Here is a 17,023-nt window from a genome sequence, read left to right on the forward strand (position 1 = left end):
CGTCTATTGTGCCCTGCAATTGGCTGGCAACCAGTTTGTCCCCGCCTACTGCCTGAAGTCAGCTGGGATAGACTCTAGCATGCCCGCAATACTTGTGAAGAGTAGCGGTTCAGAAAATGGATCGATAGTTTTTAAAACGTAAGCTTGGTTCTCAGCATGATAGTTGAATTATGAACTATCCTTGCTGTAAGTTCCAAGTCCCGAAGGACATGCTCCAAATTCCCAATTCAGGAGTATTTGATTGTTTTGGAAAAAGAAGGCAAAACAGAAAAAAAAATGAAAAGGTTTGGGGCCTTGGTTTTCATGTTTGTTTCATGTATTGTTTTGTGCCTCGATTTCTTTCTTTCTTTCTTTCTTTCTAATATTTGAATTTCAATAATGGTGTTAATGTATATGTTTTTCCATATTACAGGCCCTCGGTATTGCTTTAATCATATAAGGGCCTGATCCTGAACATACACTTGACACTGATTAAACTATTTGTCACATTTATATTTCATTCCTACCGTTGTCATCATTCACTGTGAGTTTAATCAAAACGTGTCTGGGAAGAGTAGTTTAAGTAAATATATGTCTAGCACAACATCAGAATATTTGCTGAGATCCGCTCTTTTTCGATAATTTTCTCTTGTGCTGCAATTTCTGATTATCACAGCCATAATGATTGGGAAAAAACAACAAACAGACAAGATTCCTTTCCCATGTGTTTTAGACATTTTTGATCCACTTTAACTGTTTCTGTTTCACCAAGATAAACTCAGGCTACGGAAAGCTATGTTGGGTAAATGTATGTCCTGTTGTGATAGCGCTATTTAATTAGTGTTAAAGCTGCTCAGGCTCCATTAGAATAAATTGTCTTTAAGAGAGCAGTGTGACAATGAATAATTAATATGCAATTTGGTGTCTGGTTGAGTGAAAACTCAGCATTTCATCTGATGTGACCTTCAATCACAATTTTCAACTGATGCAGTTGGATTAGGCCTTGAATAATGCTCCACTGTTGTGTTTTGATAAAGATGTCTAGAATTGACATAAACAACAGCAATAATAATTGTAAAATACAGTCAAACCTCGGTTTTCGACCACAATCCGTTCCAGAAGGCGGTTCGAAAAGTGAAGCTTTCGAATTCCGAATCTATTTTCCCCATTACGAATAATGGAAAAAAATGTAATCCACTCCAAGACTAAAAAACACCTTTTTAAAGCATTTTTTCATTTGCGCATTTTTGTCTGATCGCGCAACTGCAGCGCACCGCCAAATGCGCAACAGTAGTGCGCCGCCAACCGCGCAACTGCACCGCGCTGGTTGCATTATTGTGACAGAGCCGTCCCTGAAATTTAGAAAATATTTTCAAAAGTCCTGATGTACTTTCCAAAATTTTAGTGGACCTCAGTGCGCAGGGAGCTTAATTTGGTTCGATCGCGCAACCGCAGCGCGCCAGGCGCTCACTGTCGCATTGCTTTAAGAGCATCTTTGTGTTTTAGGATGGCTTTACTGCCCACTTGCTTTCTTTGGAGGCATGATTAATACAATCCTCAAAGTAACGAAAATACAATAACAAGTCAGTCGGCATCTGGGCCGCGCGGTCGGGTTTTCTCGGGTCCTCCCGGCTCATCTCGCGAGGTTCGACCTCCGAATTTTGTTCTACAACCGAAGTGAAAAAAATTGAATTCCGATTTGTTCGAGAACCGGGACGTTCGAAAACCGAGGTTTGACTGTATAGACCTAAAATAGACGTCTAAATTAGGTTTATGTGTAAACCTAATATAGACGTCTAAATTAGGTCTACAGATAGACCTAGTATAGACTTCTATTTTAGGTCTATATATAGACGTAATTTAGACGTCTACAAAATAACCTAAAATAACCCAATTTAGACGTCTATTTTAGGTCTACCGTATTTGCCGGTGTATTAGTCGACCTTTTTTGATCCAAAATCGACCGAAAAAAATCGACCTCGACTTATACACCGAGTCACAAAATTTAACTTCGTATTCATCGCTTCAAATGTGATGGTAACCAAGGCCGTTTCTCATGCATCTCATTGTGCGTGGGTGTGCGTCCGTCAGGCTCATCAAACAGCGAGAAACTGAATCATTATAAAGCGTTCGTCGCATTAACACGCATCCTCAGCAACAATTTCAAATATTCTCACCTCAATAACGGACATCGAAAGCCAGGCAGCGACGATGACTGCTAGGGGGAAGTACTGGGTATTGAGCGAATGTGCGAGTCATCGTGCGTCAAGCAACGACAATAACTACCGGTACGTAAACATTCAATCGCCATGTCTAAATGAATGTCGTTGGCACTTAGAAAATATTCGCCAAATTTGGCCAGACTTCCAGGGGAAGAGGCCGAATTTTCACTTGTTCTGGCCGACCGGAGGAACCAGCCGAGGTGGACACTTTACGGCGGTTGAGTCGTTGGCACTTAGAAAATATTCGCCAAACTTGGCCGGACTTCCAGGGGAAGAGGCCGAATTTTCACTTGTGGTGGCCGACACGGGGAACCAGTCGAGGCGGACACTTTACGGCGGTTGAGTCGTTGGCACTTAGAAAATATTCGCCAAACTTGGCCGGACTTCCAGGGGAAGAGGCCGAATTTTCACTTGTGGTGGCCGACACGGGGAACCAGCCGAGGCGGACACTTTACGGCGGTTGAGTCGTTCGCACTTTGAAAATATTTGCCAAACTTGGCCAGACTTCCAGGGGAAGAGGCCGAATTTTCACTTGTGGTGGCCGACATGGGGAACCAGCCGAGGCGGACACTTTACGGCGGTTGAGTCGTTGGCACTTAGAAAATATTCGCCAAACTTGGCCAGACTTCCAGGGGAAGAGACCGAATTTTCACTTGTTCTGGCCGACATGGGGAACCAGCCGGGGCGGACTCTTTATGGCGCAAGAGCCGTTGGCACTTAGAAAATATTCGCCAAACGCTCTCAGGATAGAGAAGACCAAGAAGATGCCCTTTATGACGACAAACTAAACGAAAACGAATGGAACGAGCTTTTCGGAAATAGCAACGATGAAGACGAATTTTGAACTCTATGTACCGGCAATCACTTTATAATTATAATTTGTTGTTTCTTAACTAAAAATAAACCAGTTTCTAAGAGTGTTCATTGTTGTTAGTCTCTCTCTCTCTCGTAATATCACAGGGTCATGAAGTAAATAATATTTAAAATGGTGTATAGATCGCTCGCTACAAACTCGCGAATTTGAACACATTTCGTCAATAAATTTCGCAGATTTCTGATTGAATTTTGAAGTTTAATATAATGCAACAATTGAGCTCGACTTATACAAAGGATATATCATAAAATCGTAAATTTACGTCGAATTTTAGGGGGTCGACTTATACACCGGCAAATACGGTATATATAGACGTAATGTAGACGTCTATAAAATAACCTAAAATAAACTAATTTAGATGTCTATTTTAGGTTTTTATATATATAGACGTAATTTAGACGTCTAAAAAATAACCTAAAATAGAGGTCTATATCAGGTTACAGAAATAACCAATTCACATATACGATCAATATGCTTGTTAAACACAAATCCAAACAACTTCTGTACATTATTTATACAACTTACTTAGCTGGTTCAGACTTCGAAAATTTCAAAATGTGATCATATTTAATGTTTTTAATTTAGACGTCTATTTTAGGTCTATACGGAAACCAATTTTAGATGTCTATACAAGACCAGACGTCTAATAGACGTCTATGGCTGACAGGGTTAGCTGCCAGCTAACAGCTGATCTACCGGGCAACAGCAGATTGAGCGGTCAAAAATTTCTGGGTCCAAAGAGAGCAATATGGGGCCAAAAAATAACCTGAGCATGTCCACGGACGTCGGATGTCGAGGACATAAAAAAGTCACCTGACTTTCTTTCAGAAGAAGTTTCTGCTGTGAGGATGCAGCAGAAAAAGATCTTGGCACTGGTGGAAGAGGTAAAGACGCTCTGTATGCTCAATGCAGAGAAGGACAAGCGGCTTGCCCACCTTGAAAGTCGGATCGCAGACCTTCAGCAAAATACTAGAATAAATGACATTGTCATCACTGGAATATCAATTAAACCACTGTCTTATTCAAGGGTGGTGACGGCAAGCAGCGACGGCTGTGAGCTATACGCAAGTTCAGCCAAGCAACAAGTGGCTGCATTTTTGCAAACAAAAGGAATTACTATGGACTCCAACCAGGTTGAGCCTGTCATCCGCTACCCAGAAGACACAGAAGTGACAAGCCAGCAGCCATTCTGAGATTTGTCAACAGGAAGCACAAAATTGCACTCCTTAAAGATGGTAAGTTGCTCAAAGGCACAGATGTCTACATAAATAAACATCTGACAAAGACCAACGTGGACATTGCAGAGAAAGCACGTTACCTGAGAAGAATGAAAAAATACAGAGTACATGGGCCACAAATTGCAAGATATAGAGCAATCCCTCGTTTATCGAAGATAATTGGTTCCAAAAACCACCCGCGATAAGTGAAATCCGTGAAGTACGGTCACCCTCTCATCTGTACATTTTTTTTTGTTTTTTTTTGTTGAAATCTGTAAATCTTTTGTGTGTTAATAAATGTATATGAAACCATTTAAGTGCATATTTTATTATTAGAACATTAAATAATTGTTTCAAACATGTAAATAATACATCAATAGTATAAATAACATACAGAAAATTTTGTATAAATATTGAAAATATAAATACTGTATTTATTGTAATTATCGCCCAGGGCTATAATTAGAAAAGGGGTATGTCCAATAGGGGGTGTGGGCGATTAATAGAGAACACTTTTTGTCCGATCGCCAAGGGGCACTTAAATGGGCGATAATATGTACTATATTTTCCTCATGTAGTTTGCAATAGCTGCATTTCACTGGTGTTCTTAACACTAGAACAGCAGCTGTTTTGAACTACCTCTAACAGCGGGGTGCGTCAATTGACGCTCCATCGATGCGACACATTACCGTCACACATCACATGTTGCGCACGTCATGTTATCGCGATCGTCTTGTTCGAGCGCACGCCCCGAATGTAATTGTGTGAGGATATTGTAGCGGAGTGACGCGTAATTGTATCATAGTTTATGGAGAAAAACAATTTAAAAGGGACATTCGACGTGCTGTCAAATCAGTCATGTTTAAACTTGCGCAATGACGTCGGCATGCGGTCGTTTTGGGGGGAATTTTTAGCAGCATGGGCGATAATTAGCGGTATCAATGTTTTTTATTTATGTCATTGCTAACACACACTGGGCGATTATTAGAATATGGGCGATAATTAGAATAAATACGGTATTATGTGTGTGCATGTAAGATGTTAACAAGAAGTATTGGCAGGCTAACAAGTTAGCGGAAAGATGCTAATTCGCGATCGTGCTAACACGCGAAAACGGACCTCTAAAGGAATTTAAACAAACATTTGGAGCAATACTACATTGTCCTAAAGGTTAGACACGTGATCGTTCATTTCTCTTGTTAGGAGACCCAATTACATCGTCAATGACTCTTGTACCACTGTAACCGACATATGTACACGAACGTAAAACAGGAAGTGGTATCGCCTGAAAACGGCCTTCAAAATAAATCACGCTACCTCAACGCTAACGTGAAATTATATAATGTGTTAATAATTTCACACATAAGTCGCTCCTGAGTATAAATCACATCCCCGGCCAAACTATGAAAAAAACTGCGACTTATAGTCCGGAAAATACGGTAATTCATATCAGTTGTTCTGGAACCGTTCAAGGTTTTCCATCCCAAGGTATGTCAACCTTGAGCTCACGATTAGACTCAAGTTTGCTGAACCATCTACGTACCTGGAACATGACCCAGTTGACGTAGACGTACACACTGAGCACCAGTTGATTGTGCTCACTGGGGAACTTAATTGGATTTCCAAGTACATATTTTGCGTATGTCAATGTGAGCCATTGATGGCCAAAACAGCCCGTAGAGGATTCTCTGTTTGTTCTACATATGGTTCTAAATCTGTAAAAAAAAAAGATTCGGCCTTCTCATGATGTAGTATTGGTCAACTGAAGACCCGTTGTTAGCTCAATTGAAGCGAAATTCACATTGCAGGCAAGTGTGACCCACATCTGATTTTTTTGCGCATCTGTGCCTGTCTCTGATGTGTCTGATTTTTTTTTGTCTGACAATCTAAATAGTACAATTTTTAGTACGAAATATGATTATATCCCAAATCCAATAAGAGTCGTTTTCATATGTGGTCCCAGATCAGATGCGTCAGATTTTATGCAACCTGAACAATTATGTAACATAGATCCGTCTTCGACGTCAATAAGCAATCCGCACATCCAGGATGATAGACTGCTATGGAGGGAGATTGACTCTGTTAATCTGTAAAGTTAAAGTTTTTTGTGGTAAAGGTATTGACTTTATATTTGACTTAAATTCAACCCCAATTGAAACATAAAGCATTAAATGGAGGTTCATTTATTACATACGGCAATGATGTGACGCCATCTTTAGCATCATCTCCATGAGAACAGATCGAAAAGCCTCTCCTTATTTTCCCAAAATACTGCCTTTCTCCCTCCTCCCGGATCGCTCCTCTGCAGATATGAGGTAACAAAAGAATGAGCTACACGCTGGACCATATTTACTTGCATAAAACCGCCATTGCAAGCTGTGATGTGGTGATTGGTGATTTTACTTAAAACTGCAGTTAACCCAAGCATATTCACAATTCATCACCCGCATCATGCACCCCATCACATATTCGCAAATTGTTTTTATTTTTTTTCAAAATGTTTCATTATGTGTTCATACATTTTCCAGACTTATTTTTCTCAGTTCCAACCATTTTCTTTGGTATCACGAATGATTACGTGTGGTTGCGGTCCACGAGGCCATCGGCCCACTAAAAGCTACAAAGAAGTGGTTGATCTCTCCAACAAAGTTGTTGTTTATTGTTGTTGTTTTTTGGTTGTCTCCAACAACTCTCAAGGATGAGAACGGCAAATGGAAAAAAAAACACTGAAAAGTGGCCGGGGTCTGGGGGCCACATGCCCGCAGGCACCCCCCAATGGGGGCGGCATTGGGCCAGGGGCCACAGGCCCCCATTGGGGGCTGCAGGGGGCCAGGGGCCACAGGCCCCTATTGGGGGCCACAGGGGGCCAGGGGCAATGTCCCGGAGGGGGCCCAGGTGGCAAAACTCCCTGGAAACTCCTGGATTTTGGCAGTATAGCAACCCTAAAACCATTAATTTCATCACTCAATTTCAACAGTTTTGTTAAAAATATATTTCTGCTTGGTGGGCTATCAAGGTGAATATAATACATCAAAATGGCACAATCAAACCTGGAGTTTTTCCTTTTGATGAAAACTGTTAATTTTTTGCAACATATACCTACAACCACATATCTTGTTGTCAAAGAACACTCATAATACCTATCTTTTGGAAATGAATTGTGAAAGATAAATTATAAAGACATAATTAGCATATAAATCAAAACATATGACAAATATTTAAACACTGAAGTACCTTACCACAGATTGTTGTGAGCGGCTTAATCCAGTCTTTCTTATAATAAAATGAGAGTTAATCTGGGTGTTTCATTCAAAGGTTTATATACAAATATTTACATCAATATGTACAGGACTGTCTCAGAAAATTAGAATATTGTGATAAAGTTCTTTATTTTCTGTAATGCAATTAAAAAACCATAAATGTCATACATTCTAGATTCATTACAAATCAACTGAAATATTGCAAGCCTTTTATTATTTTAATATAGGTGATTATGGCATATAGCTTAAGAAAACTCAAATATCCTATCTCAAAATATTAGAATATCATGAATAAGTATAATAGTAGGGTATTCAACTAATCACTTGAATCATCATTAACTCGAAACACCTGCAAGGGTTTCCTGAGCCTTGAAATACACTCAGCTTAGTTCAGTAAACTAAATCACAAGTATGGGGAAGACTGCTGATCTGACTGCTGTCCAGAAGACCATCATTGACACCCTGCATCAGGAGGATAAGACACAAAAATAAATTTCTCAAAGAGCAAGCTGTTCACAGAGTGCAGTTTCAAAGCACATCCACAAAAAGTCTGTTGGAAGGGGGAAATGTGGCAGGAAACGCTGCACAACCAAGAGAGATGACTGCAGCCTTAAAAGCATTGTGAAGAAGTCGCTTCCAGAATGATGATTATGATGATAGAACTTTATTCATCCCACAGCGGGGAAATTCACTTGTCACAGCAGCGCATATGAGTGCAAGAATAATACGAGTGCAAGAATAAAACAAGTGCCAAAATATTAAAAAAGGGTAAATAACAGACGAGGACAAATACAAGTGCCGCTAGTAGAGACGAAACACATTAATTTTATCAGGTGCCACGCATGTTGTAAAGTCTGACAGCAGAGGGAATGAAGGACCCGCAGAACCGTTCGCTCCTACACCGAGGGTGCAGAAGTCTGCCGCTAAAGGAGCTGCTCAGGAGCCGCACAATCTCATGGAGAGGGTGAGAGGTGTTGTCCATGATGGATTTAAGCTTAATCAACATCCTCGTCTCACCCACAACCTCAATGGAATCCAGGGGACAGCCCAGAACAGAGCTCACTCTCCTGACCATCTTATTCAGTCTCCCCCTGTCCCGGTCAGTACTGCCCCCACCCCAGCAGACCACAGCGTAGAGGATGGCTGAGGCCACCACAGAGCCATAGAAGGTCCGGAGGAGAGCCCTGCACACACCGAAGGACCTCAGTCTCCTCAGCAGGTGGAGGCGACTCTGGCCCTTTTTGTACAGGGCGTGGGTGTGATCAGTCCAGTTTGTTGTTAAGGCAAACACCCAGGAATTTGTAGTCCTCCACTACCTTGATGTCCGATCCCTGGATGTTCACCGGAGTGAAGATGGGTGATGTCCTTCCAAAGCTCACAATCAACTCCTTCGTCTTGCTGGTGTTCGGCTGAAGCTGGTTGAGCTCGCACCAGCTGACAAAGTCCTTGATGACCGTTCTATATTCCAGATCGTTCCCCTCCGAGACATATCCAACAATGGTCGTGTCGTCGGAGAACTTCTGGATGTGGCAGTAAGCGGTGTCGTGGGTAAAGTCTAAAGTGAACAGGGTGAAAAGGAAAGGAGAGAGCACCGTACCCTGGGGAACACCTGTGCTGCAGCGCACCACGTCGGACTCACAGCGATGTAACCTCACATACTGCGGCCAGTCGGTGAGGAAGTCCGTTGTCCATGCAGCCAGGCGCTGGTCCACACCCGCCTTCTCCATCTTCACCCTAAGCAGTGACGGCTGGATGGTGTTAAAAGCGCAGGAGAAATCGAAGAACATGATCCTCCCAGTGCTCCTGTTGTCTTCCAGGTGAAGCAATGTTCTGTGCAGTAAATAATTCACTGCATCGTCCACCCCAACACCAGGCCGGTAAGCAAACTGCCTGAAGTGGTTAGGCTCCTTGGGGCGCGACACCTTCGGTACGGGGACCACACAGGAGGTCTTCCACAGTCCTGGGACCTTCTTCAGGCTCAGGTTGAACAGGTACATGACCACGCCACTCAGCTGGTCTGCACAGTCCCTGAGCAGTCTCGGCCAGATGCCGTCTGGGCCCGGTGCCTTCCCTACCTTTATCTGAGGTGACTCCTCACCTGAAGAGCTGTAAAGGAGAGGGTGATGTCGGAAGACCGGGGTGATGGAGTGGAGACAAAAGAGTGACCGGGGTTTTGAGAGGGGGTTGGTGAGCTGGGGGGTGGGGGGGTGGGGTTGGACTGGAGTGATGAAGGTGGCAGAATGAGGTGCGGAGCGAGGTGAAGGGGCGGTGGGGAGGCAGAACCAAATCTGTTGAAGAACAGAATGAGTTCATCCGCCCAGTCCTTGTCCCCATCAGCTGGTTTCCGATCCACCCCTTTACCATGGCCCGAGATGGACTGCAGACCCCTCCAGACGTTTCTGCCGTTAAGTCCCATTTGCTTCTCCAGCCTCCTCCCGTAGGTCTCCTTCCCCTGCCTGATCTTCAGCCGGAGTTCCTTCTGGATTCTACGCAGCTCCACCACATCCCCCGAACCAAAGGATCTCTTCTTCCCATTAAGCAGAGCCTTTATCTCGGACGACACCCAGGGTTTGTTATTGGGAAAACACCGGACCAACTTGGAGGGCACAGTGGTCTCAACACAGAAATTTATGTAGTTTGTAACGCAGTGGGTCACGCTGTCAATGTCACTTCCATGGGGGCCACAGAGAGCTTCCCAGTCTGTACTCTCAAAGCAGTCACTGAGTGGATTTCTCAGACCACAACATCACAGACCTCCTCTCAGGTGGACGCCGTTTAACCACCGGGGTGTAGTCTGCGACCAGATGGACAAGGTTGTGATCCGAGCGACCAAGTGGGGGGAGGGGGGAAGAGGTGTATGCATCCTTGACATTAGCATACAACAGGTCCAAAGTTTGCCTTTGGCAGGGCCTTCAGACCATCACGGACTACAAGCCCGCGCCACAGAGCTGTGAGGGCGACGTCCGTATGCTCAACGATCTTATCCACTTCTTTGCTCGCTTCGACGCTCGGAACAGCACTTGCCCGCTGAAGACCGCTCCCCCTCCACACGAGCAGCCCCTGTGCCTCCCTGCCGACAGCGTGAGGAGGGCGCTTACCGCTATCAACACCCGTAAGGCGGCGGGCCCTGACAACATCCCAGGTCGAGCGCTGAAGGACTGCGCTGGGGAGCTGACGGCTGTCTTCACGGACATCTTTAACATTTCCCTGCAGCAGGCCATCGTCCCTTCGTGTTTCAAGGCTGCCACCATCGTACCTGTGCCGAAGAAGCCTGCTCCATCCTGCTTCAATGACTACCGCCCTGTGGCACTGACGCCCATCATCATGAAGTGCTTTGAGCGGCTTGTCATGGAGCACATCAGATCCATTCTCCCCCGACCATAGACCCCTTCCAGTTTGCGTACCGAGCCAAACGGTCCTCTGAGGATGTCCTCTGAGGATGCCATCTGCTCTACCCTCCACTTGGCCCTCTCCCACCTGGAGAGTAGGGACTCGTATGTGAGATTGCTGTTTGTGGACTTCAGTTCTGCCTTCAACACCATTGTGCCACAGCGACTCATCTGCAAACTCGACAAGCTGGGCCTCAGTACCTACCTCTGCAACTGGCTACTGGACTTCCTCTGTCAGAGGCCTCAGGTGGTACGTGTTGGCGACAAAATCTCCGCCAGCATCACGCTGAGCACGGGGTCCCCCCAAGGCTGTGTGCTCAGTCCGCTGCTCTTCACCCTGCTGACGCATGACTGCACTGCGTCCTACAGCGACAACCGCATAGTGAAATTTGCTGACGACACGACTCTGGTGGGTGTCATCACCAAGGGCGACGAGACTCAGTACAGGTTGGAGGTTGACCTTCTGACCGCGTGGTGCAGGGACAACAACCTCCTGCTGAATGTCAACAAGACCAAGGAAGTTGTTGTTGACTTCCGGAAGGGTCATATCCAACACCTGCCGCTGACCATCGACGGTGCTGTGGTGGAGAGCGTGAGCAGCACCAAATTCCTGGGGGTGCACATCAGTGAGGACCTCTCCTGGTCCGCCAACACCGCGTCACTGGCGAAGAAAGCTCAGCGCCGCCTGTACTTCCTGCGGAAACACAGGCGAGCAAGTGCTCCTCCGGCCGTCATGACTACAATTTACCGTGGCACCATTGAGAGCGTCTTCTCCAGTGGTATCGCTGTCTGGGGTGGTAGCTGGACTGAATACAACATGAAGGCCCTGTAGCGCATTGTGAACACGGCTGGTAAGATTATTGGTGCTTCACTCCCCTCCCTGAAGGGCATTTACACCTCCCATCTCGCCCGCAAGGTGACCACCATTGTGAGTGATGCGAGTCACCCCGCTCACTCTTTGTTTGATCTTCTGCCCTCTGGGAAGAGGTACAGGAGCCTGCGCTCCTGCACCGCCAGACTCACCAACAGCTTCATTCTCCAGGCTGTTAGGATCCTGAACTCTCTTCCCCCTTCTGCGTAGCGTCCTGTACTTATTTATTGTGTTATTTGTTTATTTATTATTTATTCATCACTCTTATTTATTCATTGTTTGTGCCTTCTTGTTTTATTTTCTTATGTTGTTTACTTGTATGTACATTGTGAACTATGTCTTGTCACCGTGGGATAGTGGGAACGTAATTTTGATCTCTTTGTGTGTCTTGGCATGTGAAGAAATTGACTAACGCAGACTTTGACTTTGATGTTCTATCGTTTCTGGTGGGGCAGTCAACATATTGCGTAAAGGTGGGGAGGGAAGAGGCCAGGGAAGCATGATTGAAGTCCCTGGAGATGAGGAGGAGAGATTGGGGGTGCTGGGTTTGAAGCCTAGAAACGATAGCGTGGATCCGGTTCGTAGTGGTAGCAGCGACAGCCGAGGGAGGGATGTACACAGTTATAGCAATAACATGTGAAAACTCCCTCGGGAGATAGTACGGTCGCATGCTAACCACCAACAGCTCCAAGTCACTGGTGCAGAGTCGCTCTTTAACGCTGACGTGTCCGGGATGGCACCATCTATCGTTCACAAACACAGTCCCCCACCTCTCCTCTTACCGCTCTCCGTAGCACTCCTGTCAGCCCGCACCACTTGAAAACCGTCCAGGGAGAGGTGTGAGTCGGGCGAGAGATTGTTCAGCCATGTCTCCGTGAAGCACACGAGACTGCATTCGCGATATTCCCTCTTCGCCCTGACTAGCGCCGTTAGCTCTTCCATTTTGCTTTGAAGAGATCTCACGTTTCCCATGATGACCAACGACAAGCACGGCTTATTCTGCTGCCTGCACTTTACTCCGCCTCGGCATCCTCTTCTCCGCGGCCCTATCTCCTTGGGGATCTCCGGCCGCAACCCGCAGGGAAGGGGTGTGTAGCGCCAGGCTAACAGCTGATCGCGGGTGTAGACAATGGAGCCGAGTATGGATGGCTCACCCGACGCCGCACCAAAAAGTCCCAAAATCAGTAGGGAACAAACTATGAATGTTACAACGTGAACATCCATAGCTGCGCACTAGCCTAATTCAATAATGTGAAAAGGTGAAAAACAACAAAAAACTCACTATAACACAATCCAAACACTAAAAGAAGGGAAGAAAGGACAGAGCTGCTTTAACAGGCTGCCACTTGAGCGGCGCCATCAAAGGTGTTTTTGGGGGAGCTTCTAAGACAGTGGACTGAAGCTGGAGTCCAGGTATCAAAAGCCACTGTTCACAGACGTGTCCGGGAAATGGGCTACAATAGCCTTATTCCCATGGTCAAGCCACTTCTAAACTCAAGACAACGGAAGAAGCGTCTGACTTGGGCTATGGAAAAGAAGCACTGGACAGTTGCAGAGTGGTCCAAAGTCCTGTTTTCAGACGAAAGCAAGTTTTATATTTTATTTGGAAGTCAAGGCGCCAGAGTCTGAAGAAAAGGCTGGAGAGGAGCAAAATCCAAGTTGCTTGAAATCCAGTGTGAAGTTCCCACAGTCAGCGATGGTTTGGGGAGCCATGTCAGCTGCTGGTGTTGGTCCACTGTGTTTCATCAAGTCCAGAGTAAATGCAGATTTTAGAGCACTACATGCTTCCGTCTGCTGAAAAGCTCTATGGAGATGATGATTTCATTTTTCAGCATGATCTGGCACCTGCCCACAGTGCCAAAACCACCAGTAAATGGTGTACTGACCATGGCATTACTGTCCTCGATTGGCCTGCCAATTCCCTTTACCTGAACCCCATAGAGAATTTGTGGGGTATTATGAAGAAGAAGCTGAAAGACACCAGACCCAACAATGCAAATGAGCTAAAGGCCGCTATTGAAGCATCCTGGGCATCCATAACACCTCAGCAATGCCACAGGCTGATTGCCTCTATGCCACGCCGCATTGATGCAGTAATCCGTGCAAAACGATTACCAACCAAGTACTGAGTGCATCAATGGACATTTTAAAATGTTTGATTTTGTTTTGGTGTTATAAATCTTTTTTTTTACTTGGTCTGACGAAATATTTTAATATTTTGAGATAGGATATTTGAGTTTTCTTAAACTGTAAGCCATAATCAGCAATATTAAAATAATAAAAGGCTTGCAATGTTTCAGTTGATTTGTAATGAATCCAGAATGTATGACGTTTTTGTTTTTTTAATTGCATTACAGAAAATAAAGAACTTTATCACAATATTCTAATTTTCTGAGACAGTCCTGTACATGCTACTGTGCAGTCATAATGTTCAGTTATTTTTCTTTCTTTTCTTCATCAACATTTCCAGCACATTCAGTCTGGCTGTTAGATAAATTGTATATATATGTTATCATGCGTTCCCTAATGAGTACTTATTAATAAAGTTATTGTACAGAATGCTTGCTGTTTCGCCTTGCAGACGTCCACCAGTCCACAACAAGTCAAACGATGCTGTCTGGAGCTTCCGGACCTTCTACACCTCTGGGAATCCAAGAAAGTTGTTAATAGCTCAATCTATTTTGTTGATGTCTGCACATGGCATTTTGTCTTTGCACTCTTTTCTCATGGTGTCTTGTCTGTGACTTCTTGTTTCACATAGCATTTTGTCCTTGCACTCTTTTTGTTTCTCATGGCATCCTGTCTGCGACTTCTAGTTTCACATAGAATCTCGTTTCTTCTCTCATGAGACAAAGCCCACGCTTCCCCCCCACCTATCAGGGGCTAGTCTCACATTGTGGGTAGGGCATTCCAAATAAAAAGAGTGAGGAGTGTAAACGGATTTTTAGTGTAGTCGGATTGCTGTAAGTCTGAATGCACTCCTCGCGAGAAAAGACTCAATATTCTGCCTCACTGGTTTTGTCTGCTGATCCTTTTGCTGATTTTGAACCTAACACTGGCTTTACTCTTACGCTGTGAATTGGGAACATTAGTGTCTTCTTGTGGAGTTGAAGTGCTGGGTTGCGGTGCTCTAGTAGTGGAGGACTGGGTGTCAGATGGCCTGGAGACAGTTAGTGGTGGTTGATGCACTGGGCCTGATGTATTTTCTGCTTCAGAGATGGACTGGTATGTTCCTGTATGAGGATTTGCAGTTGTTGAGATCGAAGGCACTGATACCATTTTCAATCCATGCCAGTTTGCTACATTAAGTAAAACAAAGATTAAAATACATTCTCATAAAACTTGTTCATCTTCATTTTTAAATATCATTTGATTTCGCTAACACAAATTCATATCTGTGAATTTGCCACTCTATCACTTATTGATATCAGCGGTTTGACTTCCGGCAACTTCACTGGACATGTTGGATGACCTCTGAACATTGCATGCATCTGCTGTGGTTGAGAACAGCTGGATGTAGCTGCAGTCTGCGTGGCCGATGGTAACTGGTAGTTGGTCATGGTGATCTTTAATTTTTGTATAAGGAATAAAATTAAAGATCACCATGACCATTATTGAAAACACCATGTACGACGATATAAATGATATTTCTTCTTCATATCTATATATGTATATATATATTGGTATCTAAATCCGTTTTCTCAGACTGGCTGAGTAATATCAACTCAAAATTATTTATTATGATGATCTATCTATCTATCTATCTATCTATCTATCTATCTATCTATCTATCTATGAAGATTTATTCTTTAACGATATGACAATAGCCTGACATTAGCTTACATGTAACATCTTGTTACCCACATGCTTGTAAAAGTAAAAATGTACCTTTGTGTTTTTTTGTTTTGATGTGCTCCTTAATGTTCGAAGCGCCGCGACCTCCATAGCTTATCATATCTTGACAAAGAATGCACAAAACCTTCCCCGGGACATCTAATTTACGGATATGTTCCGTCAGGCAGGTGGTTGCGGACTGTGTTCCGAGTTGTAAGATGACGCTGCTCTCGAGCCATACCCATCTGAAGCAGTTCCTGATCCCGTTCGACTTGTCTATTTCCCTGGCACGATCCTCATCTTTTTTCTCTAAAACGTTCGCCATGCTGGCTAAAACCTTTGCTAATTAGGCAAATTAGTAGGCAAATGATGTGACGAAAGTAGCGCCAAAATGCCGCCGAAAATAAGGCGGCTGTTGTCGCAATACTGTTGCCAGCCGCTCCCCCCCCCCCCCCCCCCCCCCCATATAAAAACAATTTTCTCAACGGAACTACACGATTCACGCAAATGATACTCCCGACGGAAAAAAACACGGAAATTCGCGGATCCGCGGAAGATTCTCATCCCTGAACCCTTTTTTTTATTCTGTAGATGCTGAAGAAAATTTCTCGAGTCCTTTACAACATTGTGGTTGTGTTCATTCCTTGGGAAGTGAGGATTAAGAAAATTGAAAGTAAGTCACACAAATAAAACAAACACATACTACATACACGCAAATTCAAGAAACACTCATATTTTGATTACCGTATTATCCGCACCATAAGGCGCTTTGGGTTAAAAGGCGCAGACTCAATTGCGGGGTCTATTTTGTATTTAATCCAAACATAGGGCGCACCGCATAGGGCGCATGCATGGCATGACTTACGGTAAACAAAAAAACGTCATGAGAGCAAGACAGTGAGTTCGGTTGTACTTTATTCTACTTTTAATCCATGTACTCTACTGTACTCACAATATTGTTAATCGATAGTCATACGCAAATCCGTCCAAGTCCTCATCTTCTGTATCCAAATTAAACATGCCAAGTTCCCTCTCGTCATTGTCACGTTGCTCTTCTGCAATGATCCTGGCTTTCCAGAAAGCTCTAATCGTGCCTTGTAAGCATGTCTCGTTGTCTATGCCATTCTAGAGGGTCGTAATGCTGTTTTCTTTGCACAAACGATGGTATCTATTCATCAATGGCGGCAGAGATACGTACTCAGCGTGTTATGTACAGTCCTCTGATTGGTTTATCTCCCCGATCTATGTACATGAAACATAATGTCCATCTGATTGGTTCATCGGGTGCCTGTACATTATGTCTCTGTTTTGTGTGGCTTCCGCCACAATTTTACAGATTTGCACAAATGGTAGTATTTATTGATCAATGGTGGCGGA

The 17,023-nt window shown here is 44.3% G+C and overlaps 1 protein-coding gene across 2 annotated transcripts in view; it reads left to right on the forward strand.

Annotated features, from left to right (window-relative positions):
• The window catches only part of LOC125966882 (transmembrane channel-like protein 3), a 96,607-nt gene that overhangs the window by 14,815 nt on the left and 64,769 nt on the right, over nucleotides 1-17,023 (forward strand). The window contains exon 4 of one of the 2 annotated variants that reach the window (XM_049717395.2): nucleotides 16,238-16,319. The exons of the other annotated variant lie outside the window; for it this stretch is intronic. Coding sequence (XP_049573352.1) covers nucleotides 16,238-16,319 — 82 coding nt within the window. The remainder of the gene's footprint in view (nucleotides 1-16,237; nucleotides 16,320-17,023) is intronic. 2 annotated transcript variants of the gene reach the window in all.

This window comes from Syngnathus scovelli, chromosome 4, assembly GCF_024217435.2.
Source record: "Syngnathus scovelli strain Florida chromosome 4, RoL_Ssco_1.2, whole genome shotgun sequence".
Taxonomy (NCBI): Eukaryota; Metazoa; Chordata; class Actinopteri; order Syngnathiformes; family Syngnathidae; genus Syngnathus; species Syngnathus scovelli.